The following is an 18,977-nucleotide window of genomic DNA, read 5'->3' as shown; positions in this document are numbered from 1 at the left end:
AAAAAAAAAAAAAATCAGCTAAATGAAACAGTGTGCTTAACAACATAGTTGGATTACTTTCTGGTACAAACTCCTTATTATTATTGCTGGTTGTTAATAGTTAATGATCACACTCTAAATACTAGATTTGTTTTTCTAACTCATGGTTTTCCTTTTCTCAGCCATTTAGTGCAGAGATGAAAATTTTGATCTTAATTTGGGTGGCTCAAAAATAATGCTTCTTCATAGAAAATCTTGCTTCTGAAAATAAGGCATTGTACTGATGTCTGATGCTTAAACTACAGCTTTCTGAATCCCTTAATAAGAAGTCTGGTGAGCTCCCTTTCTGGTAGAATGAAATAGGCAATTGGGAACATGACTGCAATTCTAAATAGTAGAAATTACCTCACAGATACAATGGATGGTTCTTAAACTATCCAATGTAATACTTGTTGATTTATATTAACATTGATCTCTATTGGCAATTAGAAAGTGGAATACTTCTAAATTCTGCAAATCAAAGGCTCCAACACAAATGAAGTGCTGACTACTTTAGGAAACTGAATGCTGAAACAAAAGAAATAATCTACTGAGTTATGTTAAATTAATTCTGAAGATACTGTACTATATTCTCACAGATAAGATGGAGCTGTAGTAATTGTTTTCCCCTTTAGGAGAGACTTAAAAGATACAATTAATTAAACCCTATCCTAAGATAATATGGCTGTGTATGATTTCATTAGTCCTCTGTTTTTGTCCAAGTCTGCTTATACCCTACAGTGTTAAAGTTAGATTATGGCAGTCACAGAGGTGCATGGATCCCGCTCTCTTTATGACATAACTTGCTGCTCAGCTGCAATGCATTCAAGGTGCTGAGATCAAACAGCCTAAAGCTTATGGACCACATCTCATAAAGCTGTTTGTAAATGTGTAAGGTAAAATAGAGGGTATGGTGATCTAAATACTTATATTGTAAGACATCAAATAGCAAAAAGTAAAAGCAGGTCTAACAACTGCCAAAACTCTTAGTGGATATTTTAGAAATAGTATTTCAACATACCTGCAGTAACAGTAAAGTGATAGGAAATTGTGAATTCTCTGCATGACAAAGTCACAGGTCTGCTAATACTGCTGGGGTTTATTGACTATATTTGTATGTGAAGAAAATGGTAGTGCTTTTTTTAAACAAAAATTACATTTTTTATATCAAAACTCAGAGATTCTTTAAAATCCAGGTTAAGGCCCCCTGGAAGTCCTGTGCGTTGTCAGCTGCTCTGTGACAGTAAGCTCGTTCTCATGCCTTCCCTGTACAAAGTGCCCCAGTGTGGCCTCTGCTCTCTTTAAATGGACGTGGAATAAATAAAGTTTGGTCAAAGGAACAAAAACAGATTTTTTTTATCTTACCTGTAGTACTGTCACTTAGTCTGTCTTTGTTTTCTCGTATAGAACTAATCTCAGCCTGCAGAAACAAAAATAACTTAAAAAGAATACTTCTAAACATAGCACTGCACAAAAGAAATCAAGCAGATTCCTTCTTTGAGAGAGCAGAGTTGGCATTATTCTACCAGAAAAACACCTAGAAGATCTCAAGAAGAAAAAGTATGTTAAGTATAAGTGAATAAAAGTGACAATTTATCAACTAAGGGATAATTTCTAAAATATTAGAAGTTCCAGAGGGTACAGTCTCAAAATATTTTTCAGAAATTTCATTTAGTGAGTGTAACACAAATATATTTATAATTTTATATAACAGCTCATTTATGGGGCTGTGTTCTAAATCCCAAAATAGAACAATTTCTTTCATAATGATCTCACTTACTTGGGTAATATATTTAGGATTTCTAAATTCTGCAAAGCAAAGAATTTAACTTTATCAGTATCATACATGGGTAATAAATAACACCTGTCAGGGAATAAAAAGGTAACTATAGAGAAGAAGAAAAATTTGTATGGCCTTGGATTTGGTAACTGATCTCCTAAAGATTTCCTTTAATCACCATCCCTGAATATATTAATATACTGCAAAAATTCTTACAATTTCAAAGACAGACTCATTTCAAGAATCACATTTCAAAACATTACAGAAACTTGGCAGAAATCACTGTTTCATTTAGATGAGCCATGGATAGTGATGAGAGATCACTTTTCAGCAAAAAGACTTTTTTATAAAAGCCCAAATGTTCAAAATTAAGTGGCTTATTTTTGGTAAGTGCATATCTTTTCACAAAGCTGTTCTTTCCATTTTAGAAAAATGATCTTATCTTTTCAAGGTACAATAAATGACATCCACTTAAAGTTTACAATTTAAGGAGGTTTTGACAGATATATACCCATCAAACCACCATCATCAAAATGCAGATATGTCTGTTACCCCTAAATGTTTCCTCAGGCCTCATCACAGCTAATCCCTGCTCACTCCATTTCCAGGCAACTCTGATTCTTTTTCCACTTTCTAAAATTGCTATAATTTGTCATATTGTGAGGATACTTTTGTGGCTGGCTTCTTTCACTCAGCATGATGATTTTCAGATTCATCAAGCATGTTGCTTGTACCACAATTAATTCTTTTTTATTGTTGAGTACTATTCCATTATGTGAATATATCTCATCTTTATCCATTCATGTATAGAACAGTTGAGCTGTTTCCAGTTTAAGAAAAATTGTGAATAAAGATGCTGGAAAAATCTGTGTATGAGACTGTTGTATAAACATATATTTTCATTTCTCTTGAGTAAATGTCTATGAGTGGATGGCTGATCATATATTAATGAGGTAAATGTCTAACTTGAATGTGTAGAGGGGGCACTAGAGACTGAATCCAAGGTCTTTTCACTAAGCAACATCCCCAGCCCTTTAAATAATTTTCAGAGGTGCTCTTGGTAAGTCACTAAATTGCCCTGGCTGGGCCTAAACTTGCAATCCTCTTACTTCAGCTTCTCACAGTGCTGGGATTATAGGTATGCATTACCTTGCTCTAATATTTAACTTTTAAAAAAAACTACTGAACAATTTTCCAAAGTAGTTGTACCATTTACAATCTCACCAAAAAAAATACGGTCTCATTCACATTCTCACAAACACTTAGTATGTTTAGTCTTTTTAATGTTTATCTACTTTAACTATTACTTTTTGTCTTGCTTGTTTAGAAATTATAGTTCTCTTAAAAATCACAATTTGGGTATTTTTCTTTGGAATGTGTTGCTTCTTCTAAGCCATAGAGATGATATGAGACTATATTAGTGGACTAATTGTGAGAGTATACCTTTCTTGCCCTGTCTTGCATAGGTATTCATCCTAAGTCAAGTTAAAGTGAAGGAATAATATGTTGATAGACTATTTTTTATATCAATGTACACCTAAGTTAAAAAATGTTTATTCTGAGATGGAGACAAGTAAATACACAATTATACAACTGAATTTTATTTTAACAATTACAAATTTCATTTACTCCCAAGTACAATTTCCTAGTGATATTCCATTTCCTTGAAATACTTTCCAACCACAAATTTACAGACCAAGGTAGAATTAAGACGTAAGAGAGTTCCTAAAATTCAGATAAATTATCTTTATCTCTAGAAAAAATTTTAAATATGCTTTGTCTCTGGAAAATTTTTGGTTTATAAAAGTTTTAAAATAGCAACTTAGTTTCTCCTAATGTTGACTTACGTAGTAATGAGGCATTAGACAAAATGAAGATATTAATACTGATAAATGTAGGCTTTAGTCAGACTACACTGTTTTCCACTAATGTTCTTTTTCTATCCCAGAGTTCAATACAGGATACCACTCTTTATGAAGAGAATTTTAAACATTTTGACTTTTGTCATTTTATCAATTTGTATTCAGGAATAAACAAGGGAGTGACAATCACTCAGAAGTTAGCAACGTCTACCATTTTACCTTTTCAAAATCTTATTTTTAATTGTTAAAATATTATATATATATTATATGACATGATGATTTGAAATGAATGTGTAATGTAGAATGGCTAAGCTAAGCTATAAACATATGCATTATCTCACAATCATTTCTGTGAAGAGAATACTTAAAAATCTACTGTTAGCAATTTTCAATAATACAACACATTGGTATTAACTACAACCACCATGCTGTAAAACAGTTTTTATAAAATTATTCTTCCAGTTAAACTGAAGTGTAATCTTTACCCACTATATCCTCCAAACTCTCTACTTAACCTCAACACCCAGAACCCTCATTCTGCTCTCTATTTCTATGATTTCAACTTTTTTAGATTTCACGTAAATGCCATTTGTTACTATTTAAAAGAAAGAAAATTAATGATTGGTCAGTAAATGTTAATTTGTTCTCTCCATTCTTGTTTTTCTGGTGTCCATGCCAGGAAAAAATAATCAAAAGGTTCTTTGTGGTGGAAAAATTGTGAACCAATCATTTAGGAGTATATTGTTTTTGCCAGTGTCGTATACTTTAAAAGAAGTCTATCATATATCTTTAAGGGCAGTAATAAAATTGAACACAGAAAGTAGATACCTTAAAGGGTGGTTCAGCAAAAAATAGTGATTCTTTTCCCGAAAGTGGTGTAGAAGTTATTGATCTTGGGGAAGATACATCACTCAACTAAGAAAGAAAAAGAAAGAAAAGAAAACCATCAGTAAAGAATGTGTTTTCAAAGTCTTTTCTTCTGTAGTCATAAGAATTAGTCCATTTAATCAGAGTTAAATCTTACAGTATATCCTTAGCTCGAATTAATTCAGGGGTAAATTTTTTAGCCAATTCAGCTATTTGAAATACTTTTTGAAAGTTTATAGAGTAAAACTGAGTAACTCTGATTTTATATTAAGTAGAATCAATTTTTAAAAGATCTTTTGCAGGTTGAGCTTATTATTAGTGGATATACTAATGTCTATTAAAGTCACTTATCAGATGAAATACTACTCTATTTGAATATGGATGATTTAATTTTTAACAGCAAGCCTCAACCTGTTTTTATTTGCCATTTCATAGATTTCTGGGCTCCCTTCTCTATTAGGTAGTCATAACTCAGAAATAAAAACTACTTATAATATTACCCAACCATCAATATAATTTCAAAGGCAAATATATTTTAGCAATGCTTTAAGAGATCAACTAAAATCCATTTCCATCTAACCGCCTTACTAATTTCTCTATCCCTTACTGGTGCTGTTAATAAGGGAAACTAAAAATTGAACTAAGCTTATTAAGGGAAAAGTTTTATCATAAGATTTTGAGAAACTTCCTTGAAGTTTTTAAAAAAGATACTGTTTGGGCTGGGAATTTAGTTCAGTGACACAGCACCTGCCTAGAAGGCTGAAGGTCCTAAGTTTGATACCTGGTACAAAAAACAAAACAAAACAAAACAAAAAACTGTTCAACTCTAAAGTTTTCAAATAGATAAAAAAAAATCATTATTTCCATAGTTATAATCAATATTTGCATTTTATTTCTTTTTGCTTGTTTTTTGGGGTGTGTGTGTGTGCTGGGGATCAGACCAGGCCATCATGCACATTAGGCCTACATTCTACCACTGAGCTACAGACCCAGCCCCACAATTTGTAGTTTTGAACTACAAAAGAAAACTTATAATGTATACTTCATGGTCAGTTCTAAAATATTTAATTTGACCTAAACACAAAATGATAAAATCATAGCTTTGTTGGAATATGCTTGTTGATTTTTGTTTTGTTTGTTTTTACCTGGGTAGGACTGATAGGAGGTGGTGGAGCTTTGCGTTTTTTTGGAGTTCCACTTCTTTCTGAGCTTATTTTAGAGACTTGTTCATGCTGAAAGTTATCACAGTCCAAAGAATGGAGGTGGGTTAGTTAGGTTAGTAAAGTCTGAGCAAGTAGCTGCATCAAACAAATGCATCAAACAAATGAGAAAAAAAACCTCAGTTCATGCATTTCTTACTTCAATGATATCTGAAATCTGCTACTGATTATAAAAAAAGTAATATGCATGCTCCAAGTTTTCTTCTACCAGCCCATGCTTTCTTAGCAAGAAATTTAAAAAACATGACAAAACCAGACTAAATTGGAGAAATGGAAAAGTAGAGGATGAGGAGTTATCCTACCATAACTTAGAACCTAGAATACATATAGTCATCTATCTTAATGCAAAGCAGTGGTATTTCTTGCACCTCTGCAATACCTCCATTCCATTTTCTTTTAAAGAATGAAACTATGAATGAAAGGGGGCTCTCATCTCTGAAGGTTATTGATAAGTAATGAAGTTAGCACATAATAAATTCAGTATTATTTGTTGATTATGACTTCTCCTTGAACTTCAGTGTATAAATAAATAAAACAGCCAAACAAAAACAAATATTAACAACATGTGTTTAGGAAAAACTCCAAATGAACAAGGCAAACTTCTCAATTTCTTCTATGGGTAACATTGAATGACAATTTAGAAAAATCACACTAAAATAAAAAGATAAATCTCTTATTTTCATTGCATATTTGGCAATTTCATGGCCACAGGTCTATAGTCTATGTGCTATTTACAAATAATTAAAATACTGTTATTCAGTCTTAGTTTAAATAACATCAAACATTTTCACATTTTCAGTAAAGATGCATTAGTATGTTTCAGGCAAAGATGAAATTTAAAGTTATATGCTTTTGAAATAAAGTAAATCATTAAGAAAGCATTTAGCATCTTATAACAATGACTCATTTATCCCAAAGATATTTCAATACTTACATATTTTCAGTGTATTCTTTATCTCTTTTCTAGTCAACCAGAAGGTTTAATCTAAACATTTTCAAATTCCCATAAGCAAAAATGAAAAAAAAAAATCCTTGGTACCCCGACCCCAAGATAAATACCTGCTTTGGTTTTGTTGGGGTCTTTAACTCTAGAGAGAAAAGAGTGGAAAAAAAATGTAAGAACCACAATGACTTATAACTCATATCCACTTTAGGTAGATACAGAGATACAGACATATCACACACTACATTTAACACTTCATTTTTTTGCAAAGCATATTTGAAAGAATAAAATATATCATATTGCACAAATTCCTTTATCCTTTGGAGAAAATGGAGTGGATAAATTTAAAATAACATTGGCTATTTTCTTTCACATACCAGCATCCTGAGAGATTTTTGATAATAGAAGGGTCTGAATTCCTGCATTTTCTGAGAGTTTGGAATAATGTAAGGCATTGTGTCCAAGAGAATCTATAAGTTTTAGGTCTGCACACTTTTTAATTAAGGCTTCCACGATGTTAGATTTGCCAGTCTCACAAGCCAGCATAAGAGCAGTTCTAAAAAAAGAAGAAGATAGAAAATTAGTACTGACTAAATGTTAAAACTCCTCACTGGGAAACCATTTGTCCTAAAAACATAAGGGAAATGAAGCTTAAGTGAAGTTAAACCTTAACTACACTTAATATTCTGGGGAATTTGAAGTGGAATGCTATTAAGTTGAAATTAGGTAGTAGTTTTTAAAACTGTAAATCAAAACATCAAATCATATTTAGTTAAAAAACAGGCATAATCTATAATATTGCAAAAATAATAAAATTTAATATGATTGGCACAAATCTTGTCCTTTCACTGTATTCTAAAGAACAAAAAAAGTCCTCTAAGATCATTTTTTAAAAAGCAATGTTTGTTTTTATTTAATTTTGCATGAAAAGTCACAGGAAATGGCTTATTCACTTTAATATTTAATAGTTTCATCACAGTCACAAACAAGTCTGGAAAATTTTGCTGTTAATCTGAAACATTCTTGATTATCAAAAAGGTAAAAAAACTTAAAAAGAAGTCAAAACCACTTCATAGGAGATCATCCAAAAAACATCTGTGTTTATGAGACTCAGAATGTGGATACTGCTGAAGTTAGACATTTTCCTAACTGTATAGTACCTTCCATTTTTGTCCCTGGAATTGACATCTGCTCCGTGATCCAGGAGAAAGCAACAGACTTCACTATGGCCATTTTGTACTGCAAGAAGCAGTGGTATATTCCCATCCTACGAGAAAAACTCAGATTTAGATTTTATCTAGTACCAACTGCCAGAAATGCAAAGACCCTGCTCTTTGCACGTTTTTCCCCTTGATTTACACTGCTGTTCTAATATTTGATCCACCACGGCATCTTCTGCCCTTCTCAAGCACAACTCAAGGGATTTCTCTGACTGTTAACTTTTTCCTAGAATGCTCAGCCTCTTGGACTGTTTTGTTTCCTTAGCCATTACTGTCTGAGTAATCACTTGAGAGAGGGTGGAACACAAAGAGTATTAGGGATCAAGGCAAGCATACATGAGTATTCAGGGATCATTCTAGAGAAATGAAGGCTTATCTCAATGTGGCACTCGTCTTCCCAGAAACTGTATCCTTTCATTGTCTTACGAGGTAACCTCCTCTAACACAAATTAAGAGTATCTGTCTACTACTAACAAAAGACAAGATAAATTAAGAGCCTGTCTATTACAAGATAAAGATAATGGGAAGACCTATTTATTTAACATACCATGGCAACTGTCAACCCCTTTTGAAAAAGAAAATGAGACTCCCAACTCATGTGAAAGCTATGTCAGATGGAGTAAGAATTTATTATTATTTTTTTTCTTTTTATTGAGTTTATTGGTATATTCTAGGTATACAATACAGTTACATTCATTACTGGGATCCTGTACCTTCACATGACAGGTCTTGGTTCTTATTTTTTCCCCTTGTTCCTGCCCTCCCTTCATCTCCTCCTCCCCTCCCCATTTACAAATGCTTTATTTCCATGTTTTCATTTTCTCATATTTTTTTCTTTTCCCTTATTCCATTTCCCCTACCCTTCCCACTTTCCCTACACCTTTAGTCCTTTTCTTCCTATTTCACATTGTTAATTATCCCATTAGGATCTTCTGTACCATTATAGTTTTTCACACCAGAGAAACTATTCGGTATTTACGCATGTGACTTATTTATTTCACTTAAGAGTATATCCTCAGAAGGTATCCATTTTCCTATGAATGACTCTAATTTCTCATTCTTTATGGCTGAGTAGTATTCCATTTATAGAAAAACCACATCTTCTTTATCCAGTTTCTAACTGATGGGCAAATGGGCTGTTTCCAAGTTTTAGCTATTATATTACAGTGACATATGCACACCTATGTTTATAGCAGCAGTTTGTAATGGAGTAAGAATTTAAACATTGTAATATTACAAATGGGAAAAACACTAGAATAATATCTCTGTAATTCAGGGTGAGACCTGATGCAAAAGACACAAACCATAAAGGAAAGCTATTATTCTGCTGTTTTGTTTATTTGTTTGTTTTGGGACATAATCCATAAGTCAGTCAATAGTAATTTTTTTTTTTTTGTACCAGGGATTGAACTCAGGACCTTGTGCTTGCAAGGCAGGCCACTGAACTGCTGAGCTAAATCCCCAGCAGTCAATAGTAATTTTTAAATTAGAAACATTCAAAGAGGCAAAGATAAAAGATAACTTACAATATATTGAACTAGTCAAAAATGAGGATTTAAAAATATAATTGCTATGAGATTAAATTTTATAGTATAATTTGAGATAGATTTCTAGATATTATCTTTATCAAGTTATAATACTTTCTAACTATGAAGTACAAGTTGAGTATCATTTATTCAAAAATGCCAGAAGTGTTCCAGACTTGGGACTTCTTTAGATTTTGGAACATATGCATATAAATAATGAGTATGGAACTCAAGTCTAAGTAGAAAGTTTATTTATTTTCACAGATTTTATAAATAGCTAAAGTAATTAATACAGTATTTTAAATAATTGTGTATGGAATTATGGTGTGAAATTTTCCACTGGTGGTAACATAGTGGTGCTCAATTGATTTTGAGTTTTTGGAATAGGAATATCTAACCTGTACTAAGATTCATAGAGTATTAATTTATTTATAGACTGTCAAGTCACTTCATGGCACCTGCATCAGGTGCAAGTATCTACATGTCAATTCTCATGTACTTCTGACACTTAACCCTGCTGCTAATGTGCAGTAGACAAATTTATTTTCCAAATAGCTTACTAAGGTTAAAGTAGGCTAGAATAGGTCTTCAAAGTTGGTAAATTCTAACCAGAAGGTACCCAAGGTGATACATGGGCTTCAGAAGGAAAATAATAGGTTTTCTATTTAAATATTTTTTATAGATCAAGAAAGTAAATGTTATTCATACTTAACTTTATGGTAGAACATATATATTCTAAATCAGAAATACTATATATACATATACATATATATAGTATATATACTATATATATGTATATATATTCATATATATACTATATCTATATCTATCTATCTATCTATCTATATATGAAGTGCATGCTATAAAATGTTTTGTTAATCAAAGGGAACAAACATAAAACCATTTCACAGAAAATGATCTAGTTGGAAAGCAACAGAATTTTGTCAGATACTAAAGTTTCAGTGACTCTCAGAGGTATCTCACAGTGCTGTAGTATTGTGTCAGTTTCCACCTCTAATGACCTGGTACTTACCAAATCCTTGAGGTTTACAGGGCTCTTATGGTCATAGAGGACCTGCACAGCTTGAAGGCAGCCCTGCGCCGCTGCAGGAAAGAAAATACAAACACCATAGCCAATCACAGAGCTACACCAAATACTTCTAGGAAGGGAAAGATTATGTTCTACCCAGTCAGCACATGTTCACTCAAACTGCACTGACAAGAAATCTCGTATTAGGAGGTTAAGTAAGAGGTGTTGGAAATTACTATTTAATTTCAGTTATCCAGACTTAAACCCAATCCCTGCCAGGAAAATATTTGGTTTAGCTTTTCACTGGACTTAACTTTTCTACAACTAGAAATTCAAGACTTTTTAAAATCCTGAGATTTCAATGTCGATGTTAGCTGAAATTTTGTGAGAGAGTAAAACAAAACAGTAATAAATAGAATTAATTGATGCTGGGATTTAGCTCGGTGGTTCCACTGCCTGCCTTGCAAGCACAAGGTCCAGAGTTCGATCCCCAGTACAAAAATAAATAAAGATGTTCAAATTGACTCCAAGTCAAGAAAATCTTTTTCATATATTACCTGAAATTTACAAGTGCTTATGACTATCTCTTACTTTAAAAAGGAACTAGAATAGACATAGATACAGATAGATGTATGTATATCTTTAAAATAAAATATATTTTTAAATGTATTTACTTATTTTGTGCTGAGTATTTAACCTTTGGCATCCTGTATGCTAAGCATATACTCTACTACTGAGCTGTACTGCAGCCCTAATTAAAATATATTAACCATGATAGCTTTTACTGGTTGTACAACATGCAAATGATGAATTCTAGGTATACTACTTGATAAAACTACATGTTTTATAAACTGAGTAAAATAGAGATGTCTAAGAATGAACTTTACCAATAGTATGGTAACTTTACCAATAGTATGGCAAAGTTAATGGCCTGAATTAAAAAAAAAAAAAAAGAGAGAAAGAGAATGAAAGTTACCTGCATAATGTAAAGCTGTTTTCCCAGAGCTGTCAATACCTTCAGCTGGGCATTTAGACTAGAAAACAAAATAAATTTCATATATATTTTATTTTTTAACTTTTTTGATAAGTTTATTATCATAGGTACTTGTTATAATAACAGAAAGATAGCTAACACATATAGTCAGATATAGTCACACATATAGTGCAATAGAAAATTAGAACTTCTTTTTCTTAATTATGAATAATTTACTTTCAAATATGTTTACAATAATTTACTAGCATAGTTATCATTTATTTGGTTACAAACATGCAGTTAGCCTTCTCTGTAAATTTTTCCTGACCTACCTGTAATTGTGTCCTGTATAATGTTATTTGAATGGCCCATATCTGAACTCTTAAGAGGGCAAGTGAGAATCTGGATTAAAAGTAGGGGACACATATAGTGTGAAAAAGCCCTGAGAGGATTTTCATATTCTTTTTTCTATATCTAAATTGCTTTTCTCTACTATAATAGAAAAATTTCATTTTTCAAGTGAAAAATAAAGACAAGGAAAAGTATCGAAAAATCACAATGAAAGTAAAGTAAAAGTTGGATATAGGTCTTCTCAATTATTCTCTAGTTCATTTTAATACATTTCTGGCTGAGCTCAGAGTGTATGAAGATAATACTACTTAGAAATAAAAGATGTATTTTCCTAGCTTTCTCTAATATAACCTAATGCTTGTATAACTATCAAATCATTTTCATGAAGCTTTTGGTCTTTATATCAAAATGATTAAATAATTAGAATTTATGTAGCAGATGCAAATATAAAATGAACAAACTTTATCATTTAGTCATAGCATCACTCCCAAATATAAATTACATAAACAAAAAATATATCCATTGCCTGAAAGGAAAGGTGGGGTATCACATCCTGAATAAGATGAAGCAATTTCCTGAGCTAGTCATAATGAAGTGAAAAATAATCTATGGCAGTATTAGAGGCCTTAAAATGAAATGCATTTTAAAAGTTCTAATACAATGCAATACTTTCTTGACTTACCTATACATTTTTCTTCTTTTGTATTATGATAATATTTGTATCAAGAAATAGTTTAATGAATATTCATATGAAATCAGATTCCAAGAAACTAAACTCATGCTCTTTGACTCTTCTGTTCAACATATTATAATAAATAGGAACACAATTATTTTAAAGTATGTAGAAAGCTTTCTGGAAAACTCTGACTGACTAAGTATTGAAATTTCCTGCTAACTTTGAGGTAAGTAAAAAGAACTTTATTTTCCAGCTCTGCTCATAAAAGAAGCATAAATCAAGAAAAAATGAGGAAGGATAATTGTGACAACTAATTTCTGGCCTTGGGCTGATATATGTAGGAGATTGAATAGAACTGGAAAAGACCTTCTATTCAGTATCATTGAGCAGCCAAATCCTCTTCCTCCCATTTTATCTCTATAAAAAAATTCAGCAAGCAAACAAAAAAAGGTCCTCTTCTATATAGTATCCAGTGTTCCATAAAAGATGAACATGACTAGGAAATAATTATTTGGAGAACTATTCACATTTGAAAAAGAAAATTCAAAGCAAAATTCTGGTCAATTCTATCTATAGAGATAGGAAAATGTCACACCAGAAAGAAAAAGCATAGCTTTTACCATTTTTTTTCCCTTAGCTTATTTGATCTGAGAAGTCAGTAGTTAAAGTGCACATTGTAGGCTTTTAATTTTCCTTTATGCATATGGAAAGTTTCTATGCTTTTTTTTCTCATTGAGTTTATTGGTACTTTTTTTTTTAATTGAGTTTATTGGTACAATCCAGGTCATATATATCATACATATATATATATATCGTGTGTGTGTGTGTGTGTGTGTGTGTGTGTGTGTGTGTGTGTGCTATCGTGCATAAGTTCTGTTCAATTTGTCCTTTTCCTGCAAGGTGCAACATTACACATTACATAAACAAGCCCTAAGCACTGTGCTTCAGCAGCCTACAGTATTTTCTGGGAAAGAAGACTCATTTCTTAATGACAAACAAACAGTAATTTCTTTGCTACTCTGGCTGTCCATTTCTCTCCTACAGCATCATCCCATCACTACTGAATCATCCCTACCAGCTAAAAAACATGCACACAAATCTCTCATCTTGATCCCTTTTCCCCTAATTTCTGCTCTAATTTTCTGTCTTTCTTTGCTTCTCATTCACTCCTAAAGTCACTACAGTTCAATATCTGCCCTCATGATTCCATGGAGATGGCCCTAGTCAAGGTCATCAGCAAACTACCAGTTTCTGAAACAGCAGTCATATCACAGACAGCCTGGGTTGCAATGATAAGAGATGAAGAACTAACAAGATAGGCCTACGACCCAAGGACAGAGACGCAAAAGGAGGACCCAAGAACTAACCAGAAAGAACACTGGTAAAATAGTTTGCAAGTTGGAAGAGGAAAAAACAGGCTACCTTAGAGTGAAATGTCTGCCCACTGGTGTTAAGAAGAATGGAGATCAAGTTACCTCTTACCAAACTTTGGCCTAATTTTAGAACAGCACAAGGGAACTGTTTAAAGGCTTCAAAGATTCCAGAGAAAACCCAACCCATTTGCATGAACAGATATAAAATTACATGAGAGGCTAGAATATCTGGTTCTAGCCCACAAGGACTTCGAGCCTGTCAGGTTAAATCTTCCTTAAAATCAGAGCCAGATGCAAGGTCTGGTTAGCCAAGCCAGGAAGGGAATGGGGACTTAAAACATTTTAAAATGTTAAAAAAAAAAAAAAGAGTTAGGGCCATGGTTGTAGATGCAGGGCAGTTGGGCAAATGAATGCTTTTCATTTGTTGAGAGTGCTTGGTCACAGAAAAGGCAGGAAAAGAAAAGCTTTATTTTAATTGTCTTCAAGGGGAAGCCTCATAATAAATCACAGACAGTGATCACATTTTTCTTGAATTTTGCTTCAAAGACCTGTAAAGGTCAAACATTCCTGGAATCGGCAGTAGCGTGCATCATGTAATATAAGACAAGAGGCTGTGTGATCAACAGAGCAAGACAAGTTGAAGAATGTGACCACAATTCTGCATTAGAATTTCAAAGCCAAATTAAAGCAAGATGCTGAGTTCCAAACAGTGCTTGGGGTGGCCGAGACAACAGCTTGACAGACCAGACAGTACTCCAAACACATATTTTGTTTCTCTATGCTGTTCCTGAAAACAGCCAGCTTATGTTTGGAGTGGCAACAGCTGGACATAACTGTATGGACTGCTATTGGGAGATCATTAAATATGCATCTTTCCAGATTTATAGAAGTCATTACCTTAAGAGTTCATTATAAACTTCCTGGCAAGGTCATCAAACCAAAGAATTGGCTTAAAATTATAAAGAAGAATAAAACCAAGCACTTAAACAGGAACCCCAAACTAAAATCTCATCAAGTTATGTGCAAAAATGTAATGGTGAAAACTTGCTTCTTATTAAAAGTTGAAAAAAAATTGTTTTTAAAAAAGAAGAGGGTGGGGATTTAGCTCAGTGGTCCTGCTGCCTTCCTTGCAAGCACAAGGTTCCGAGTTCGACCCCGGTCGAACATCAGTAACAACAACAACAACAACAAACAGTGTTATAAAAGAAGAGCTGCATTTTACTCGTGGTTTATAGAGTGAATACCAAGACACAGAATACCTGGCAAGGATTTTCAACAGTTTAGAAAAAGATTTTGTAAAAAAACTCATTATGTAAAGGGTACAAGTCTTGGGAAAGAAAAAGAGGGACTGAATAAAAGGAAGGAAAAGACTGATTCCAGCAAGATACTCCTTAGACCACCAACAAAGTGAAGAGAAAAGAAAAGTTTTTACAAGCTACTCCTCAGACAGAGGACTAATATTTAGCATATATAAAGAACTCAAAAACTAGAACTCCCAAACTTAAAGACCCAATCCAAAAATGAACAGATAATACTTTTCAGGTGAAGAAGTACAAATGGCTAGTAAATAAATGAAAAAATGTTCACTGTCACTGACCACATAAGAGAAGTGTGAATTAGGCTGGGGATTTAGCTCAGTGGTTCTGGTGCCTGCCTCACAAGCACAAGGACCTGAGTTCAATCCCCAGTACCAAAACAAAACAAAACAAACAAAAAAACCAAAAGAAGTGTGAATTAAAACAACAAAGAGAATGTCCATCTCTCCTTCTCCAAAGAGAATGTCCATCATCAAGAAATCAATAAGAAATGCTGGCATGGCAGAGGGGAAAAGGAACCCTTCTCCATTGATAGTGGGAGTAAAATGGGTATAAGCACTATGGAAATCAGTATGGAGATTTCTCAAAAAACTAAAAGTAGATGTTCCATTTGACCAGCTATTCCCCTTCTAGGTATCTTCCCAAAAGAATTAAAGTCATTATTCAGTGATGTATACATATCCATGTTTAGAGCAGCACAATTTATAATAGCTAAATCTTGGGAACAGCCCAAATGACCAATAACAGATGAATAGATAAGGAAAATGTGGTGTTTACATACAATGGAAGTACTATTCTGCCACAAAGAAGGATTAACGAATTTTTAGGTAAATGGATGCACCTCATACCATAATCTTAAGTGAAATAAATCAGACACACAAGTTTAAATATCACATTGTTTTTCTTGTATAAGAAACTCAAAGAATAAATAAGACGCAGAGCTATTAGGAGAATAGATATTAGGAAATAGGAAGAACTTTTTCAAATAAGAAGAGAAACAAGAGATGGGGAAGGAGAAAGTAAGGAAGGGAGAGGTATTTAAAGAAAAAAAGGAAAAAAATGGAGACAACTTTAGAAAATGGGGAGGGAAAGAAGGGCTGGCAGGAGAGGAGGGGAAAGAGACAAAAAGAATTAAGATGTATTATGTACATGTATAAATGATGAATATGATCATTATTTTTTACTGGTACATTATGCAAATGTACTTTTAAAAACCCCAAAGTGAAACAACAACAACAAAACCCAAAGTTTGACATTCTCAACTTTTGGAATTTTCTAGAAGGCCTGAAATTAAAGACTAGGGGAAAGAATAAGAGTTTTCTCCTCATGATCCACTTGCGCAGCAATGTCTGTCTCAGGATACAACAGAACGGGATATAGGAATTACAGAGGTATGTGGAAGCTTAATTTAATAATTTTATTAAAAATAAATAACCAAACTCTTGCTATGTTTTATGTCTAACATTAGGTCAACAAATGAGATTTAACAATTCACTTTCCAATGTAAAAAATTTTATTTACCACTCTGCTTAATGCAAAAAAACCCATTTACTTAATATTTTTTGTAAATATGTGCATCTTTTTTTTTTCTTCCTCACTGAGTTTATTGGTACTTTTTAAGCATACAATACAGTTACATTTATCATTCAGATTCTATACCTTTGCATGACAGATCTTGTTTCTCATTTTTTCCCCATATCCCTGTCCTCCCTTTACCCCTCCACCCTTCCCTATTTACAATGTGTATCTTTCATATTATTAAATAAACATGAAATTCAAGCAAAATAATTTTGATTAGAAGCCTTTTTGCCAGTGGAATTGCTACTGAAATAATACTTTCCCTATAATTTCAGTAATAAGGCTACTTAGGAAATACAGGTTCTGGGATAGTATTAAAAGGCATGTGTGTGTGTGTGTGTGTGTGTGTGTGTGTGTGAAGTGTTTTTTTTTTTCTTTCACAGATAAGGTCACCTTTAAATTTGAAGAATGATGCATTTGTAATTTTAAGTTGTTGCCACTTTACCTGAAGAAGTTTCCTGATACACTCGTGATGGCCGTTCTTGGCAGCAAGGTGTAAAGCACTGTGTCCTGAATGGATTAAAAAGCAAAACATGGGGAGAAGGTCACACTTCTTGCATCTTTTTCTAATCTCTGTCTTAAGACAACTATGAGGAAATAAACTGTTCTCCAACAAAGACAGAATTGTTCCACTGGAGATGACTTCACATTCTTTAGTGCAACAAAAGTGGGGGGAATAGAGCATCTTGCCCACCAGATAACATTCACAGGCTCCAACTGCTGTTCTCTTGGGCTTCAACTAAGCCCTGTACTAGAGGCTTGTGGTGGACTCATGACATGCAGCTTAGATATTCTGCTTTCAGAAAGCTGTCAAAGTGTGTGTCAAATGCCCTGCATCTACAACAGTGTAACCAGGCTGGGGCCACCCCAGACTTAGGAACCCAAAAAGGCAGACCACAAGCCAGCAGAAAATATACCAGAGATCCCTACCTTTGACCCCTTATTCCTCTTGCCCCCAAATATACTCTAGCTCTGAATGGACATTACCCAGGGTTTTGGATTTTCAAAAACTTATGTCAAAGAAAAGAAAGAGTTGTGAAGCAATGGACTGAAAGAGACTGCAATATTGTGTTGCCCAAAACAGGCTGTAAGCAGTGCAGGCTATAAAGAGTTAACCTCACAATTGGCTTGTTTATTGAAGTGAGTCCAGCCAAAGCCTACATGTCAAGGTCAAAGTAACTCACACCCAAATTCTGTTCTCACGATTAAAACCTTCTTAACTAGAAGGACAATATTCTAATTACAATCATATATTTTGTCTATTCTGTTCCTAATTCAAGAATGCTTTGTTTTGTCCTTTATGAGGTTTGCTTATATTAATTTCCATAGAAACGGCACAACTGCACATCCTCCCATGTAGTTTAACCCTTGCACATAGCTTGCCTTACCCCAACTGATTAACAATAAAAATGAGTGGTTTGGACAGACCAGAGCCTTTGTTGGTTGCACTGGCAATGGTTGTCCTGGAGGCCTGCTTTGTCTCTCAGTTCTTTTAGTTTTTTTCTTAGGCCTCCACTGTACACTGAGTAGGAGACTGGAGCCAAATGCAGAGGTTTCCAGTAACGTTTCATGGACACTCAGCAATGTACTATTACTATAGCATTTCTATGAGTTCCCTTCATGATTCCAACAAAAGACTTGGCTGTTCTATTAACAGATAACTTCAGGAAATCCCAGTGTTCTGCCCAACTCCCTCACTACCAAATGGGCCTCTAGAGCTTCCCTGGAGGCAGGCTTAGGGGCAGCCTAAGGGGCAGAAGACTGCCCATGCTAGGGCCTTTGCAACTGCTGTCTATTTAGCCTGGAATTTCCTTTCCTACAATATCATAAAGCTTGCTCTTTTATCCTTTTGGATGCCACCAGAATGAGGTCTTTTGAATTAAATCTCTCCTGGCCTATTCATTAAAAACTCCAATTCTTTTCTAACTGTGGCTTTATCCTGATTCTCTGCTTTATTTCTTTATTCTTCATAGCTCCCAGAAGTTTGAGGAATACAATGATTGGGATGTACTTTTTGTCTGTATCGCTCCCTGCTGTTTACCTAGCACCTACAATCTTTCCAGTACACAGGAGGCTTTCAGTTCTCTTCCATGTGAATTAGAGGCTGTGTTATCTTCAAATGGAATGTAGGACTTGCTGCAGTTTCCATCCAAGCCTTAGGAAAGTCATAATCTTGTATTTCTCAAATTATATGGCCAACATAGCCCCAATGATATTGTAAGCTAGATAACTGCTGTGTATGGT

General features: G+C 33.7%; 1 protein-coding gene and 1 long non-coding RNA gene across 4 annotated transcripts in view; one reads left to right on the top strand and one right to left on the bottom strand.

Annotated features, from left to right (window-relative positions):
- The window catches only part of Rai14 (retinoic acid induced 14), a 123,811-nt gene that overhangs the window by 8,828 nt on the left and 96,006 nt on the right, over positions 1 to 18,977 (bottom strand). For 2 of the 3 annotated variants that reach the window (XM_010605434.3, XM_010605433.3), the window contains 9 exons: positions 17,179 to 17,243; positions 11,443 to 11,500; positions 10,470 to 10,540; positions 7,851 to 7,957; positions 7,068 to 7,246; positions 6,807 to 6,835; positions 5,673 to 5,759; positions 4,489 to 4,575; positions 1,384 to 1,438 (listed from right to left, as the gene is read on the bottom strand). In XM_010605434.3, coding sequence (XP_010603736.1) covers positions 1,384 to 1,438; positions 4,489 to 4,575; positions 5,673 to 5,759; positions 6,807 to 6,835; positions 7,068 to 7,246; positions 7,851 to 7,957; positions 10,470 to 10,540; positions 11,443 to 11,500; positions 17,179 to 17,243 — 738 coding nt within the window. The remainder of the gene's footprint in view (positions 1 to 1,383; positions 1,439 to 4,488; positions 4,576 to 5,672; positions 5,760 to 6,806; positions 6,836 to 7,067; positions 7,247 to 7,850; positions 7,958 to 10,469; positions 10,541 to 11,442; positions 11,501 to 17,178; positions 17,244 to 18,977) is intronic. The other variant, XM_010605435.3, reaches the window with a different exon arrangement.
- Positions 1,446 to 17,822, top strand: LOC104849140. The gene is made up of 3 exons (XR_776655.2): positions 1,446 to 1,578; positions 16,435 to 16,546; positions 17,117 to 17,822. It is a non-coding gene; the product is annotated as an uncharacterized LOC104849140 (long non-coding RNA).

Source organism: Fukomys damarensis, unplaced genomic scaffold (genome assembly GCF_012274545.1).
Source record: "Fukomys damarensis isolate Sample0158 unplaced genomic scaffold, DMR_v1.0_HiC HiC_scaffold_1, whole genome shotgun sequence".
Classification (NCBI taxonomy): Eukaryota; Metazoa; Chordata; class Mammalia; order Rodentia; family Bathyergidae; genus Fukomys; species Fukomys damarensis.
Note: the sequence above shows the minus strand (reverse complement) of the source record. Positions and strands in the feature narration are given on the sequence as shown.